The sequence below is a fragment of the Ambystoma mexicanum genome, chromosome 4q, assembly GCF_040938575.1.
Source record: "Ambystoma mexicanum isolate Mex_15411 chromosome 4q, UKY_AmexF1_1, whole genome shotgun sequence".
Taxonomy (NCBI): Eukaryota; Metazoa; Chordata; class Amphibia; order Caudata; family Ambystomatidae; genus Ambystoma; species Ambystoma mexicanum.
In genome coordinates, this window is record NC_090928.1 from 138,621,133 (window position 1) to 138,637,074 (window position 15,942).

General features: G+C 48.1%; 1 protein-coding gene across 7 annotated transcripts in view; it reads left to right on the top strand.

Moving 5' to 3' along the window:
- The window catches only part of EYA4 (EYA transcriptional coactivator and phosphatase 4), an 818,352-nt gene that overhangs the window by 190,505 nt on the left and 611,905 nt on the right, over positions 1-15,942 (top strand). For all 7 annotated transcript variants that reach the window (XM_069607662.1, XM_069607666.1, XM_069607661.1 and 4 more), the window contains exon 2: positions 583-694. In XM_069607662.1, coding sequence (XP_069463763.1) covers positions 662-694 — 33 coding nt within the window. In that variant the 5' untranslated portion in view covers positions 583-661. The remainder of the gene's footprint in view (positions 1-582; positions 695-15,942) is intronic.

Below are 15,942 nucleotides of genomic sequence, written 5' to 3' on the forward strand. Positions count from 1 at the left end.
TGCACAATATGCAGCACAGCGGATCGCTTCCCAGCTCTGCACGGAGAGATCAGATAATTGGTTAAAGCACTTTAATCTAGCACGTCGTAAGATGTTGCCGGTTTTAAGGCGCTTGGTAGGTTCCATGCGTTTTTCTGAATCCATAATGCGCCTTCGTGTGAGGCTGATAGTTGGAGCAAAATGTTCCCTTTTTGCCAGGTGTTTCTGTCGAGCTGTGCACATTAAAATGTATATGCAGTGAGTTACAAAAGTTTTGAGCAAATGGTTTTGCCCCAGGGGATATGTTTTGCTCTCGGTGTCAACAGCTGCTTACATTAATAATCTTTATTATAGCTGTGCACCTCCACAAATAGACGCTGTCTTTTTTTTTTTTTTTTTTTCTAGGGACATATTCCTTTAGCTACGAGAAGAATTCTCACCAGGTGTCATTTCTCCGAGCAGCGCTGGCTTCTGCGCAGAGGGCCAAAGCACTGTATTAAATCCGTTTTCCAGTCTCGCATTGTGTTAAAGCATTCTTTTGACGCATGTTATAGAAATCAAAATGCTCATTGCGTTTATTTATTTTTTTTGTTTTTGAATCAGGACTTTGCAGGGTCATTCAACGGGAGGCATCACATCTAGCAAAAATAGGAAAACCAGTGAACACCACCACCCCCACCCCATGGACGACTCCCAGGACTTGAACGAGCACTCAGTAAGTACGACTCTACGTTCGAAGTGGACCTCTTTCCACTTTGTTATCTGCAAAACGCTCATATGGTTTCGAAAATGTCTAGCAACGTGGTTGAAGCAGAACGCCTGCCACTGCTCCTCATTCTTCTTTTGAGGTATTACATGTGTTGGTGGGATTGTATCATCCCTTTTTGGGGGGCTAACTCCCAGCAATTTGTTTGAGTGCTAGTGCGTAGTGCAACACCTACCATGATACAAATAATTCTCTTTAAGGGAAGGTGTGTATTTTTGGTTCTTTATTACATAGGAAATCATTTTATGTGCAACCCCTCCCGCACTTTAGTTTAAACAATATATTGCATAGGTCCAGAGGAAGAAAAGGAACGAAGGGTGAGTAGATCATTTGTAAAGTTTAGACATGCTTCCTAGTGTTAATTCAATTCCAACATTGATTCTATTCTAATGCGCAGAGGCTGCAGATTTCCATTTATTGTTTATGTAGTGGTGTGTGTTTGGGGGTGGTTGTATCGATATCGGAAAATGTACACATGTGTCCTTTACTTCAGTCTGTTTAACTGCAAATGAGCACACACATTTGTTTTAACCTGCATTTTTTTGTCCTATCCCATGAGCTTTGATTACAGAATAAGGCGTTGTTGGACAAGTGAATAAAACCATGCTACCTGCTACACGAGAACACAGAATTCCTCATTCTAATTGCTGCCATTTCTCCTTTTGATTCTACAATTTGCTTATATTCATTTATTTGTGTATCGGTTTGAGGAGATGGCCTGCCGCCTAAATTAAGGGCTCAGCGAAGCAATGGCCCCTTAACGAGGGCAGCGGTGCCGTTACCGTCAGGGTCGTCCCGCCGCCGAGGGGCATGTTGCGTTAGTACCCATGTAATTCTTTACATATGTGCTAATGGTGCCTTTAAAAAACAAAAAGAAACATATTTTTGTTGCCTGGCCCAGGGCTGCACTGTCCTGTCCCATGAAGTCTCTTTTCAATGTTAATGACTAATGTCATTAACATTGTAAACTGACGCTGGGCACAGCACTGTGCGGTACTGGGCCGCACAGCAAAGCTACTTTAATAAAATATATATATTTTAAAAGACACCATTAGCACCTGTGTAGGAAACTACACAGGTGGTTAGAGGTGAGGGGGGAGACGAAGGGGGCGGTGGCTACCCAGGCTGCTTGGAACAGGGCTTGTACCATACAATATCTCTGTCTTCCGAGCATCCTGATTGGCCAGCGCACCCACCCTACCAGGGTGCTCATTTGAAATAATACTTCTCGATGAGGGGGCAGTTTTATTACTCCAAATTCTCCAATGCTGCCATCCACAGGCATGACCCCTAAATTCGATTTTTTTGTTTGTTTTTAAACTAATTTCACACACAATTTCCAGAATGTGGTCCCAAACCATGCCACAGAGTACTTCGTTTATTTTATGCTGAAAAAGGCCGGTGGAATAGAAGCAACCAGTGCCACCGCGACTGGCCGTTTAATGAGAACAGAGAGAAGGTCAAAGGTCCACTAATTAACCCAATAAGTGAGGAGATATGGGTAAAATTCCTACTGGACCAAAACTCAGGGGAAGGAGAGATTAGGAGTAGACTTGCGGAGAAGGCACCTATCCATCCGCCTTTTGAACAAAATAGTTGCCCTTAAGTCATCCAGAGCCGCCGGCCCTAATGGGTTGGCTAATGTAGTGATAAAGCACCACCCGTTATTTTGGGCCGACCTGTTCTCCCTACTGTTCCAAAAGATCCTAGCTCAGGGGATAATCCCTCGATCCTGGCAAACTGGCATTCTTATCCCTGCATTTAAAAAAGGCAGTTGCACTGATCCCAATAATTATAGGCTTTTATCCATGCTTGACATCACAGGAAAACTTTTCGCCTCGCTACTACTCAGTGAGATGCAAAAATGGGTAGAAAACACCAAAATTCTTAGTAGATTCAAATGTGGTTTCAGGCGAGATTTTTCCACTTCACATAACCTATTGGTCATCGACATATTACGCACATGGGCCCTTAGTAGGGGGCAGCCTCCGCTGTATGCCCTTTATATCGATTTTAAGGCTGCCTTCGACTCCATCCCTCGAACGAGGTTATGGACTAAGCTCAAAATATTGGGATGCCCTTCAGGGCTACTATACTACTTTAGACTGCTCCACCAAAATACCTCGGCATGCCTCCGATTAAACCAGGAAGGCATTAGGACCAGAAGCGTGATCCAAAATAGGGGGGTAAAGCAGGGTTGCGTCACAGCACCTCTTATCTACAATCTGTATGTGTACGACATCCCTGCAGTATTAACCGAGGCCGATAATTGCCCTCCCAAAATTGGTGAAGCACCATGTGTGGTATTAGCGTACGCGGATGATCTGGTTGTGTTTGATAACACCATAGGCGGCCTTAGGCGTTCTGCTTCTATTTTATGGGACTATGCCAGGATTAATGGTCTGACCATTAATATAGATAAGACAAAGGTGCTCAGAATCACCAGAAAAAGAGTATCCCAAGTGAATCTGATAGTGCATAAAAACCTCATACTTTATTGCGCCATCCTATCGTTATCTAGGAGTGGAAATTGAGCCTCAGGGCAATTATCTGCTCTGTAGACAGGACCGCATTACTAGGGCAATGCAAGTCACTGCATTAATTTCATCTTTCACCAATAAGCAGGGTGGCTTCACTCTTTGGGGTACCCGCCATTTGTATACTCGAGTCCTTGCCCCCATGATCATCTATGGCCTTGAGTCGCTGCTTACATTGGACCTAGCGTGGCTTCAAGTGATGGAGGGCAAGTTCTGGCGACGAATATTGGGATTACCCTCGGGTGTCCCGATGGCCCTAATTGGACTTGAATTGGGCCTTCCCTCACTGAAAGTGATGGTACTGAAAATAAGAGCAGGGTTGTTCCTTAAGATGGTAAATGGCTTTCCCAATTCCTTATTGACCGTTATCTATCAGGAATTGACTAAAAAATATACCACCTCCCCTACATAAAGATATGACTACATTTCTAACAGACATTGGTTGGACACACAGTGGGGCTACTGTCACTAAGGAAACCCTAAATGCACTTGGAAAAAAAAGTGGACCTTTGGGATTGGCTTGAGAATTTCGCTCACCTAAGCAGTCTTAAGACCTATCATTTTGTGAAATACAGACTGTATAATTACATGAAACCTCAAGCCTACCTATACCTCTGTCCCACTAGAAGGCTTAGACGCTTTATCATCTTGTTCCGATTGGAACAATTGCCTACCCTATATTTGACAGGAGCCTGGGAGAACATCCCTGCGGAATAACGAACATGCCGCCTCTGTAAATCACTAGAATGTCTAGAGACAGCCAGACATCTTCTCACGGAATGCCAAACATTGAATGATACTATCCTACATTATCTGGGTGAATTTGTGCATGATCCTACAACTATATCTGAAATGTCATTCTGGCTGTACCGCACTAACACCTGCAACATGCACCTATTCATTGCACTATATAATGTATGGCAACAAGTGGAACTAGGTCTGGCTCTCCGACTAGATCCATCTTAATACTGGGGATGCTAAGACTCTGATTGGGCACTCTATGTGCTATAGGAAGGTGCTTTTGATTAATTATACTCTTTTTTTACTCGGGTTACACATTTTTTTTATGCAAAAACTTTTACGTATGACTATGTGTAAATATTATAAGGAAAGTTGTGTAATTCTTCCTTCCTTTTAATTGTTTCTTTTTTTCCTTTCTCTTTTAGTACTTAATGTATACTTTTGAATATTCATGATTTGATATTACTGTTTATAAATTGTAATATGTGTAAAGTTTGAATTTTTATTCAATCTATATCACATTAAAGAATAAATAAAAAGTGCCGCTGTGACTGCCCCTATGCATGACGATTCAGTGGACAGGTCTTGACAAGGTACCCCACGGGTGACCCCCAGGGTAGTGAGACACGTGCTATCGCAAACAGCAGAAGGGAATTGGATCAGACCCATGGCCCAGTCAATAACAGGATTGTGTTACGGAGCTAGGGGATGCCCAGGATGACTTTGTAAGCCGGGGCCTTGATAACATAAAAAATTATCTCTTCCGAGTGTCCCTCTGTTTTGCACATAGTGAGAGGAATGGTCTGCTCAGTGACCAGCCGTGACACAAGGGCGAAGCTGTCGACTGCACTAAATGACTCAGGCTCGGATTTAGAGACCAGCGCAATACCTGAGGTGTAGCAAAATGGAGGTCGATATAGTTCTCAGTGGTTCCTGAGTCAATAACGGCAGAGACGAGAAACGGAAGACCAGAAGCTACCGAAAACGTAACCGGGAGGTGAAACAATGCCGCCTGGTTGTACACAAGGGAGTCCAGAACTAGTTTTCCCAACGTAGGGACTCTGTCTACTGTTGGGATCTGGCGTTTCCTGCCTTCTTCTTCGGTTTCTTGTTACATTCGGGGAGAAGATGTTCAGAGGAACCACAATACATACACAGATTATGGCTACACCGATATTCCCTTTGTGCTGGGGTTAGAGGTCCCCTGATTGCTCCTATCTGCATGGGTTCCAGAATGGGGATTACAGCAGTAGGGATATTGGGAAGTGAGAGAGGAACATTTGGTCTTTTCTCTCCTTTTCGTTCAGCCCTACGGGCATCAATCTGGAGCACCATGTCAAGTAGATCCCTGAACGCAGTTGGTACCACAGGTGTCTTTCAGTTCTTCAGAGAGACCCTGATAAAAAAAAAACTGTGTATTTCTTCTATTTGGGCCAATCAGTTTCGGCCGCTAGCTGATTGAAGCGAGCCAGGTAGGCGAGAAGAGGAGAAGAACTCTGTCTGAGCTTGAGCAGTTCCAAATCTGAAGCCAGAGTGGTATATCTGTATCAACCACCCTGCTCATAGCAGATAGCAGGGCGTAGCAGTTATACAGCACATGGCTATTAGCTTCCAACAAGGGATTGGCCCAAGCGGCGCTTGTGCCCCCCAGGTGCGACAAAATAAGCTTTGGTGGTGGAAGTAGGAAAAGAAGAGGGCCGGCACAGGAAGTGCAGTTTGCACTGGTTAACGAATGTCCTGTAATCTTTAGGATCACCCAAAAAGCGTTTGGGCGGTGCCAAAGAAAACTGTGCAGAGAGCATTATCGGGATGGCTTCCTGTCGGGCGGAGGAAAAACCAGAAGCAGAAGCCCATAAAGCCCCTGAGTAACCAAAGTCTGGATAGCATTGATGCGCTGTTGCATGGCATCCCTCATGGAAGACATCTCGGCCATCAGATCTGCAACCAAATTCAGGATCTGTGCCATTGTCTCCGAAGGTTCCATTGGAACCAATTTTCTGGCTTTTTTTGTGATACTCGCCACCAAGCTGAACAGGCCGGGGTGTTGCTCGGACCTCAAACCCGCAGATAAGAGGGAGCTGCTCCGGAATAATATTCAGCCCAAACTGTGGCAACCTACCAAAAAGGGGGACACCCAGAACCAGGCCTCCTAAACCTCAGGATCTCTTTAATGCAATACACCCCTCTGCTGTGCTAAGTTGATAGACACAGGAGTTGATTACCCAAAAGAGCGGGGACACCCACACCGCCACACCAAGGCTGAAAGGCAAAAGACAACTGATTACTACAGTGAAATGAGATTCCAAACAGTAGTAAGTGTACCTGAAAAACCTGGACTGCGTATCACTAACAGTGTGAGATGGAAGACAAATGAGAACCAACCTAAATAAGGAAGAAGAGAAGGACCCATTACTGCCAATACCTTAGAGTGTAAGAACAATTATTATGTATCTGGGGTGGCTTACCCTATAGTTGTAGAAACATTGAGAAATGTGGAAAGGAAACAGTAGGACAAAACAAAAAATGGGTAGGTTAGTAGAGGGAACTCCCCGGGCGGCACGCGGAACGTTACTAGAGTTGGGGTGATGCACTGAGCAGGATAGCGTCCGGACCGCACATGCAGGAAGCCAGAGTACACACTTAATTGTTCCAAGAAGTCACTGGAGTTCTGAAATGAGGGTCGGTTCTTGATGTACACAGAAGTCTTGAATAACCAGAAGCAAACAATGCAAGCAAAACAGACACGGTTGTTGAATGTCAATGGGGAATGGATGGACTGGTTTACCTTGTTTACACTGTGCGCCCAGAGATGGAGCCAGGTGGAATGGCGGATGCAGAGTGCGCGGGAAGGTAGGAGCCAGGCAGGACAGCGGGAGCAGGCTGCGGAAGATTCCCCAGGGAACAGAGACCCAGAGCTTAAAACGAATCTGGCTTCGTAATCGGAATGGTAGAAATGTCTGTGAATGGTCCGGGTCAAGATCAGGTTCTAGTTTGATCAAGGCCAAGGGATGAGACTGAGGCAAGTCGAATATAAGTCCGGGGTCAGATTTCAGAATGACAAATACAAGTTTTCAACAAAGTAATGCTACAATTAGAAGCAGCGTTAGGTGGGATTTGAGTGCTTTTGAGGACTCTGCGAGAGGCGGGGTCTGCACAGACGCACTGGGGTCAGATGCCCTCTCACGTGACACGCGCGGTAAGCCAGTATCCCAGAGATGGGAATACAACATCTCCAAGGCAACCGCCAGCATTGCAGGCAAGGGGAAGCCATCCTTCTGGCCGAATAGAGACATGCTGATCGTACGGGTAGTGCCCACGGAACCCCAGATGTAATATCTTTGGTCATTATGAATATATGGCTGGATTTTTCTACTCGATTGGTTGACATAGCCATAGTTACGCACATGTTCAAATGCACTGTTCTAGGAGGCGGAGAAAAAAAAATCAAATTTTATACTATACTGAAATACACTGTATTTCATGGGATCTTCATTCTAATTCAATTGTGTCTAACTCATTCAAATATAGAGTTTAGTCTATACAAGTTATTTAGTTTGACAGCCTAAAGACTCCCTCCAACCCCCCAAAGAAACCTCTCATTAAAGTTAATTTACAATTATAGATAGCAACTATAGATGCTAAATAATAAAAATGACATTTCATTCATTTACATCGAGCATGGTCTCTAACCTACATTATATATTAAAGCCTTATGACATTAAAATTGCCTGTGCCGTGGAGCGTGGCTAGCAGGCGTTAACTAGCTGAACTTATTTTGGGTTCCTATGCCAAAAGTGTGGGGCCCTTTACCTAGAACAAATGAGGCCAATACTCTTATTTTAGTTCTCTGCCACATCACTTTGGCCCCACCCACAAAGACAGTCCAGCTATTCTCGCCAATTCTCCTTGGAACAAAACTATCAGCAGAGGTCCCAAACCTATGTTTCTGCCTTTTTCTGTATCATGAAATCTTGGTGGTATGGTTGAGGTGCAGTGTCTCTCTAGCCAAGGAGAGCAAGGGGGTCAGCGTATGGATTAGCCTTAGTAACATACTTGTTACTGACAATAAACAAGGCCCAATAACCTGTTCTAAGGGATAGTGCCCACTTAGGAGGATATGTCTCCTCTGTTATGGCACAGTGAACTAAAATGTGGGTGTGATTCAGTGGGCACATCCCGTCGAAAAGGCTATTTGGCCTACTTTCTTCTCAGTGAAGGGATTCACTGACCTATCATCTAGGGTGTACTGTGAGTGTCTTTTCTGGCCTTGTGAACAGTAGTGGCCCAAGACACCAGTGCCTGTTTTTGCTCTACTCTTTATTCTTGTTCCTGAGCTATTAGCACAAGCAATGAAAACATTGGCAGAGTAAGCACAAGTAGTAGGGACATCAAAGCTTCGTTTTTGTGGATGATGGAATGATGATATTGTCACAGCCAGAAAATTCCCTACACGAACTTGTGAGGATCGTATACAGTGATTACTCCAAAGCTAGTTTACTTGTTTAGCATACTTCCTAAAGCTAAACAGCAGAGCGATATAAGGGAAATAATTGAGGAACTCATGAAATATGGACTATCAGACAGGAAATCATGCATATTATATTCAAAGACATGCAAGTTTAGATTGACAGATCTTATCAGGCAAAACAAAGTTGCCCACATCATTTATTAGTAAAGGGAGGCACAGTGCTGATTTGTCTAAAAAAGAATGGTAGAGAATCTATTTTGTATTTGAGATACTGGAATGAATATGAATGTATGTGGGAGAATTTAGGAGAGAAAATCCCAAATTAGTGCTACCGCATGGCAAATTACAGGCCCGTTTAATGAATACCTTTTGCCTGGAAGATTGCAAATGGAAGATAAATCATATATACTGTCACCATGGGAAAATGGCCGTGCTCATAAGAGGATTTAGGGGTGGTGGTGCGGTTTGGCAGAACTGGACCCCCTTACTGTTAATATTTTATATGAATTATGACAAGCTTTGCAAGATGAGGTTGTTCATGCTATTCATGGACCTTAACTTGGCCATCAACAAGGACAGATCGGCTCTATTGTGCGGTGCCCCACGCGAGAAAGGTATGGATCAAATGTACCTGAAACCCCTCCAAGCCCATGATGAGAATGCAGTCAGATGCATATGATTTGTACTTAATGGGGATGTAACCAAAGATTTCCCAATGTGTCAGGTTGTGCATTATGATTGTGTGCTTTCTCCCACTCTTTTTAACTTGCTGCTTAATGACAAAGTGGGCTGGCTCCGGAGAGTGGGTGCCAACTTCACCAAAATGGGCTCTGAAAGCATTCCAGTTTTACTCTTTATGGTCCACCGTTCCTATACTGAGACAGGATTGATCAGGCTCCCATGAGGTTTTCTGGCCTTCTGTAATTGTAAGGGACTCCAAGTTAATGCATCTTAAATTAAGCAGATCATCATGGGGTCTCTTCTGCAGCTGCAGCTTGGGATTGTTAGGTGGTGAACATCTGGTGGTGGTTCCCTACCTGCTTTAGTTTTATGGACATTACATTGTCAGTAACCCTTTCATGGCTTAGGCAGATGAACAAAAGTGCCCTTGTCAAGAGGCAGGTGGTTGCGGGTGTTTTACCCTTTTACCAGTGAGTTGGATGTCTGCACTTTCCGCATTGGTAAGGTTGTACGCAGTCAAGGCTGTTGTACCAAGGGCTTAATGAAGTAGGGAACTGTGGTAGCACACCAATTCGTCAGACCTGCCAATAAAGGAAAATGGGTTATTCAAATCTATAAAGGCTTATTTCATGTAAGTGAAACACGTGTTTACCATAGAAAATGTGTTGTGCGTGACTGATTCATCCCTACATCTTAAATCTCCAAAAACCACATGGAAGTAAATGTTGAATGCACACAGTGTAGTTCTGCGCAGAAATATTACACAAATTATCCAAAATTATATTATGTGTGCAAGAAAGTGGTAACTTTTTTTTTTTAAAGTTCTTTTTATTATTCAGCGCGGCAGCAAAACACAAACGAACAGCATGAGGCGTTACAACATGAATACCGTATACATAATGTAGGTGCACAGAGGTTATTTCACATAATATCACAATCAATGGGTACAATCACAGCATGGATTGGGCAACAGAAGCGCACAACAGGGGTGAGGACCCGGGCAGGTGGGGGGAAGAGGGCGGGGGGGGAGGTATCCGGTGTCGCAATTAGATTGGACATGTAAGAGCGGAACTTAAGCCATACATTTCTAGGTCTGGAGTGGGCAGGTTGTATATGGGACCAGGCTTCCTCAGAGTCCGAGGCCCAAGTAACCGCCCTCAGCCATTGAGCGTGTGTGGGAGGCGAGGGGTGAAGCCAACAAAGCAGGATGGAGCGCACCGCCAGCAGGAGGCAAAGGCCGGCTAATTTTTTGGAATCACGGGAAAGGCCTGGGAGATCGTGAAAGAGACATACCAACGGGGAAGGAACAATGGGACGGTCGAGAACTGCAGACATCGTCGAGCAAACTGCCTCCCAAAACTGTGAGAGGCGAGGGCAGGACCAAATCATGTGGATGTAGTCAGCGTCGTCTCGATAGCATCTAGGGCAGCTGGAAGGGTGATCCCTGGACATGCGATGTAGTCTGATCGGGGTGTAGTGAAACCTATGTAGTACTTTGAATTGAATGAGTTTAAGACGGGAGTTAAAGGACACTCGATGCGTACGCTCGCATAGATGTGCCCAGCGCTCGTCCGACATTTCAACACCCAGGTCTACCCCCCACACACACTTCAGTTTAGTGAAATCTGGGACAGATCTGGATTGCAACATTGTGTATAACCTAGAGATTTTACCTCTTGTGGGCCCAGGGGAGGTGAGCTCTTCAATAGCCGGGTCGTCCGGGGGCAGCGCAGGGAACGTTTGGTAATTACGTTTGAGGGTCCTGCGGAGGGATGCGTATTGAAGCCATGCACCCTGGTCACTCCTCAGGGGCAACGGGAGATCGGGCCATTCAACAAATATACCCTGGTCAAACACATCACGCAGCAGCTCGTAGCCTGCGTCCGCCCAGCGGCGATCCGTGCCCGGTGGGACCTGCGGGACCCCCGGGAGGAAATTCCAGAGAGGGAGGTTGCCGTGGAAGGCGTAAGTAGTTTTGACTAGTTTCCACCTCTTTGCTAAAGCAATGATAGTGCAGGCGACCGGGCTCTGTGAGTCCAATACCAAGGGGGCGGGTTGTATCACCAAGGAGCGGATATCCCGGTCGCAAACCGCAAACTTCTCGAGTCGAACATGCGGGGGAGGGTCAATTGTATTGAACCAGTGAGAAGTATATTGGATTTGGGATACCAGCCAGTATTTGAGAAAGTTAGGGGCACCGAAGCCCCCGTTAGAGATGGGAGTGGATAGGGTGTCAATTTTAAGGCGGACCGCACCCGAGTGCCAGAGAAAGGAATTCACAGTGCGAGTCAAGTCCCGGAAGAAGCCCCCCCCGGCCACAAGGGTATGTTAGTGAACCTGTAAAGCAACTGGGGTAACACCACCATCTTCAATAGCCCTATCCTGCCTGCCAGGGAGATCGGGAGCTTGTCCCAGGCCCGGACCTTAGCCGTCAGGTGTGTGAGATACTTCTGATAGTTTTCCTGGAAGGTCAACGTCTGTTGGCGCGTCACCACTATACCCAAGTAGGTAAATGTGGACTGAGCCCATGTGAAGCCCAAGGTATCAGGAGGAGGGAGAGTGCATTCTGTGAGTGGAAAGAGAATGGATTTTGAACAATTCACTTTGAGGCCAGAGATTCGACCGAACCAAATGATGTCCTCCAATATTGGGGGTAAGTTGATGGAGGGAGAGCGCACAAACAACAATGCATCATCCGCATATAGGGACACTATGTCCGACTGGCCCGCAGTGCGGAGGCCTCTGTGAGCATGAAGTTGGCGGAGTATATCAGCGAAGGGCTCTATTGCTATAGCGAAGATCAAGGGAGAGAAGGGGCACCCCTGTCTCGTCCCCCTGGCGATCTCAAAGAGGGGGGAGCAGTGGTCGTCAGTGCGGACCCTGGCCACCGGGGAAGAGTAAAGCAATCTGACCCAGGAGAGAAAGGAGGGGCCGAATTTGCAACTATCGAGAACCCGCCATAGGTACCTCCAGGAGACCGAGTCAAACGCCTTTTGCATGTCGAGGGTGACAGCCACTGCCTGCATGTCGGGACTGATTCTGTTAATTATATTAAATAGGCGCCTCAGGCTCAGAGAGGTGGAGCGACCGGGAATCAAACCCGCCTGATCTGGATGGATGATAGATGGCAGGAGGGGAGCCAACCGGAGCGCCAAAGCCTTGGCATATACCTTGACGTCGCAATGTATGAGTGAAAGCGGCCGGTATGAACCACATTGCAGGGGGGATTTACCTGATTTAAGCAGTACTGTGATTGTGGCCTCCCAGAGTGAAGGGGGGAATACACCGGACTCCACAGACTCCTCCCAGAGAGCTAGCAAGTGAGGGAGCAGCTGTGACTTAAAATGCTTGTAAAATTCGACCGGAATACCGTCCGAACCGGGGGCACGCCCCGAGGATAAGGAGTCAATAGCGTCCAACAGCTCCTCCAGTGTAAGGGGGGAGTCGAGGGAGGCCGCGGCTTCCGGGGACAGGGCTGAGAGAGGGAGGGCATTGAGAAAGGAGTCGATCTCCACCACCGGCACCTCATCTGAGTTAGAATATAGGGTTTCGTAAAATGTGAAGAATTCCCTGTTGATGTCTTGCGAGGAGACCGCCATGGAGCCGTCAGGTCTCTCGACCCCGATTATGTGTGGGGACCCCGTCTCATGACGGATCAGACATGCAAGAAATCGACCAGGGCGCTCCCCCTCCCCATATCTACTCGCCATGCCAGGACTATCCAAAAACCTTTGTTCGCGATTCGCGAGGGATCGAAACGTGTCCAATTCCGACCCTATGTCAGCCAGGTTGCCCGGGGTGGAGTGAAGTGAGCATATAGCTTCCAGGGTAGAGAGTCTGGATTCACTAGCAGCCAGATCCCTCCGGATTGACTTCAGGACCCCATTCTCTTTGGACAACGCAATCCCTCTGATATAAGCCTTAAATGACTCCCATAGAGTGGCCTGGGTCGCTACCGAGCCCGCATTAGTCTCGAAGAATTCCTCAATCGACCGCTCGAGCTCGGATCAGAACTCCGGATCCAGTAAGGACAGGGGTTTCAGCCTCCAGTTACGTGTCCGGCCGGGATCGGGACCCCAACCGATGGTCACAGTGACTGGAGAGTGGTCAGACAGGGTTCTGGGGAGGATCATTAGCTGTATAACGCTCTTAACCAGTTTGTTGGAGATCACCCATCTGTCAATGCGGGAATAGGAGTCGTGGACTCAGGAGTAAAAAGAGAACACACGGGAGTCCGGATAGAAGAATCTCCACGCGTCCACCATGGCGAGACGGGGCAGGGATGATAGTGCAGCATAGGCTGCCCTAGAGAGTAGACTGGGCCTGGATCCAGATCTGTCCAGGGCCACATCGAAAATCGTGTTGAAGTCACCCCCCCAAAAGGATGGGAACCAGGGGGAAGCCTTCAAGGAGGGACGTGACCTGTACATAAAAATCCAGGTCATCTAGGTTAGGGCCGTAAATGTTCATCAGGACCACCTCCCTGTGTTGAAGCGTAGCATGAAGCAGTACATATCTGCCTTGAGGGTCTATTTGTGAAGAAATAAGAGAAAACGTGAGGCTTTTGTGAATAAGGGTCATGACCCCGCGGCTTTGGGTAGAGAAATCGGTAAAGAATCTATGGGGACCCCAGGTTTTGGCAAAACGCATACACTGTTCCGCGCGGGCATGTGTCTCTTGTAGAAACAAAATCTTGGACCCATGACGCTCGGCCTGCAGCTGGAGCTGTCTCATCTTCTTATAATTTCCCAACCCACGTACGTTCCAGCTCATGAAGGTCAGGTCACTCTTGGTCACAGATACAGTGGTGATCGAAAAAGAACAAATGTCAGTACCCTACGGGCCAATTTCACGGCCCTGCAGCACCAAGTCCTGAGCACCACCACGCGGCTCGCCTTCGCTGCCAACGCCAACTTTTTTACAACAAAAACCCTGACATGACCCACCCCCACCCACATCCCCCCCAAACAGAGGGATGACAATCCCAACCCCCCTCAACCAAAACCAAACCAAGGGCATCAGGGCCTGTAGGCCTGAGGGCCGGACTCGCCGCCGTAGTCCGGGCTGCGGCAGATCCAATAAGACAAGAGGTGCCCACAGTGGACCTTAGCAAATAACTTGAACAGGGTTCTGGCACATGGTGATGTGGCACACATTTGTAAAAATGAACACAACAAGCAGATTCCGAAATAGAGGATCAAGTAACCCCGATGCAGGAAGGCGGCCTTGCCTGGCCCCTCCACGTCGGGACAGAATGATAACTACAAAACCGTGAACAGAGGGGAGGGGTCAACCAGGGAAATGTTCGTCGATGAACCTGGAGGCCTCCTCCGGGATCGTGAAAAAAAACACCTGGTTGGCGTGTTCTATGCGGAGTTTGGCAGGGTAGAGCATAGCATATTTGACTGAGTGGTCCCGCAGCCTGCGCTTCACAGCCTGAAAAGTCTTGCGTTCTCGTTGGACAGCCGTGGAGAAGTCCGGATAAAGATGAATCCTTGCACCATCCAGTAGTAGCTCCCCTTTTAGCCTAGCTGCCCTGAGGAGGGCATCCCGGTCACGGAAGTTCAGCACCCGGGCTATGATGGGCTGAGGTGGAGCACCAGGTCTGGGTTAGGCGTCAGGGCTCTGTGTGCCCGCTCAATGGCGAAGTGCGGGGAGAGCTTGGGAGAATCCAGGAGCGAGACCAATGTGCGCTCGACAAAGTCCTCCATCGGTTTATGCACTTCGTTCTCGGGAACCCCGATAATGCAGAGGTTGTTACGCCTCGATCGAGATTCCAAGTCCTCGTTCTTCTTCTCTACCTCAAGGACTCGGTTGGAGAGAGCAGTGACCTCGGAGCGCAGGGCTCCCAGTGCATCCTCTGCGGAACCGACCCGTGTCTCGACTTCTGACACCCGGCTGTCAGTCCGCTCGATGTGGGCCTTAATGGAGGATATAGTACCGTTCATGTCATCCAGTTTTGAGTGGAGTGCGGTGAAGCCCTCGCGAATGAAGTCCATCATATTTTGGGATTCCGGTACTGCGTCGGGTGGAGGTGCAGCTGGGGTCTGCTCAATGGTCTCCTCTGATGATCTCGACGCAGCCTTAGCAAACATGTTGATGGAGCTCTGTTTCCTCGCCCCTCCCTTGGTCATCCTGGCGATGTTGGAGGTCGAGTGGGGAGAAGGGGGGAGCCCAGGCCCTGTACCACTTGAGGCAGAGTGCAAAGTGTGGCACGAGACAGGGAGTAATGCAGGGGGAGCCGTGGCTGTGAATCCGTGTAGATGTGATGTTGCGGCCACCAGCGCAGGCCGCGAGGTCTCAGCCAGCCCAGAGAGGCGCGAGGAGAAACGTGAGGAGACCTTGGGGGTAGTAGGTCCCAGGGTTGGGGGCGATGACGCCCAGCGGACAATGTGAGAGCCTGGATCCAGATATGGGTGGTCGAGTGCGATGAATGATGGGGGGGCGCCTCCCAGCGCAATGCCCACAGGGTAGACAGGCCGCAGCCTCGAGCACAGTGGTGGAAGATAGGGCAGGCAGCCGGTGAGCTAAAGGTCCTGGGCGATGTAGTGAAGGCGAAATCGCCGCGGCCCCCTCCGAACACAGGAGACCCCCAAGGAAGGAGACACCCACAGCTCGCGATGACCAGTGGAGCGGGGGGATGAGAGAGATTCCGGGGGGGCACCAGGACAAATGCAGGCCGGGGAGGCGCCAGGTCCGGGGCAACGCCAACCGCCAATGGGCCCAGAGGCCGGGGGCGCCGGCGGGTAATCCGCAGCCCCGTGTATGGA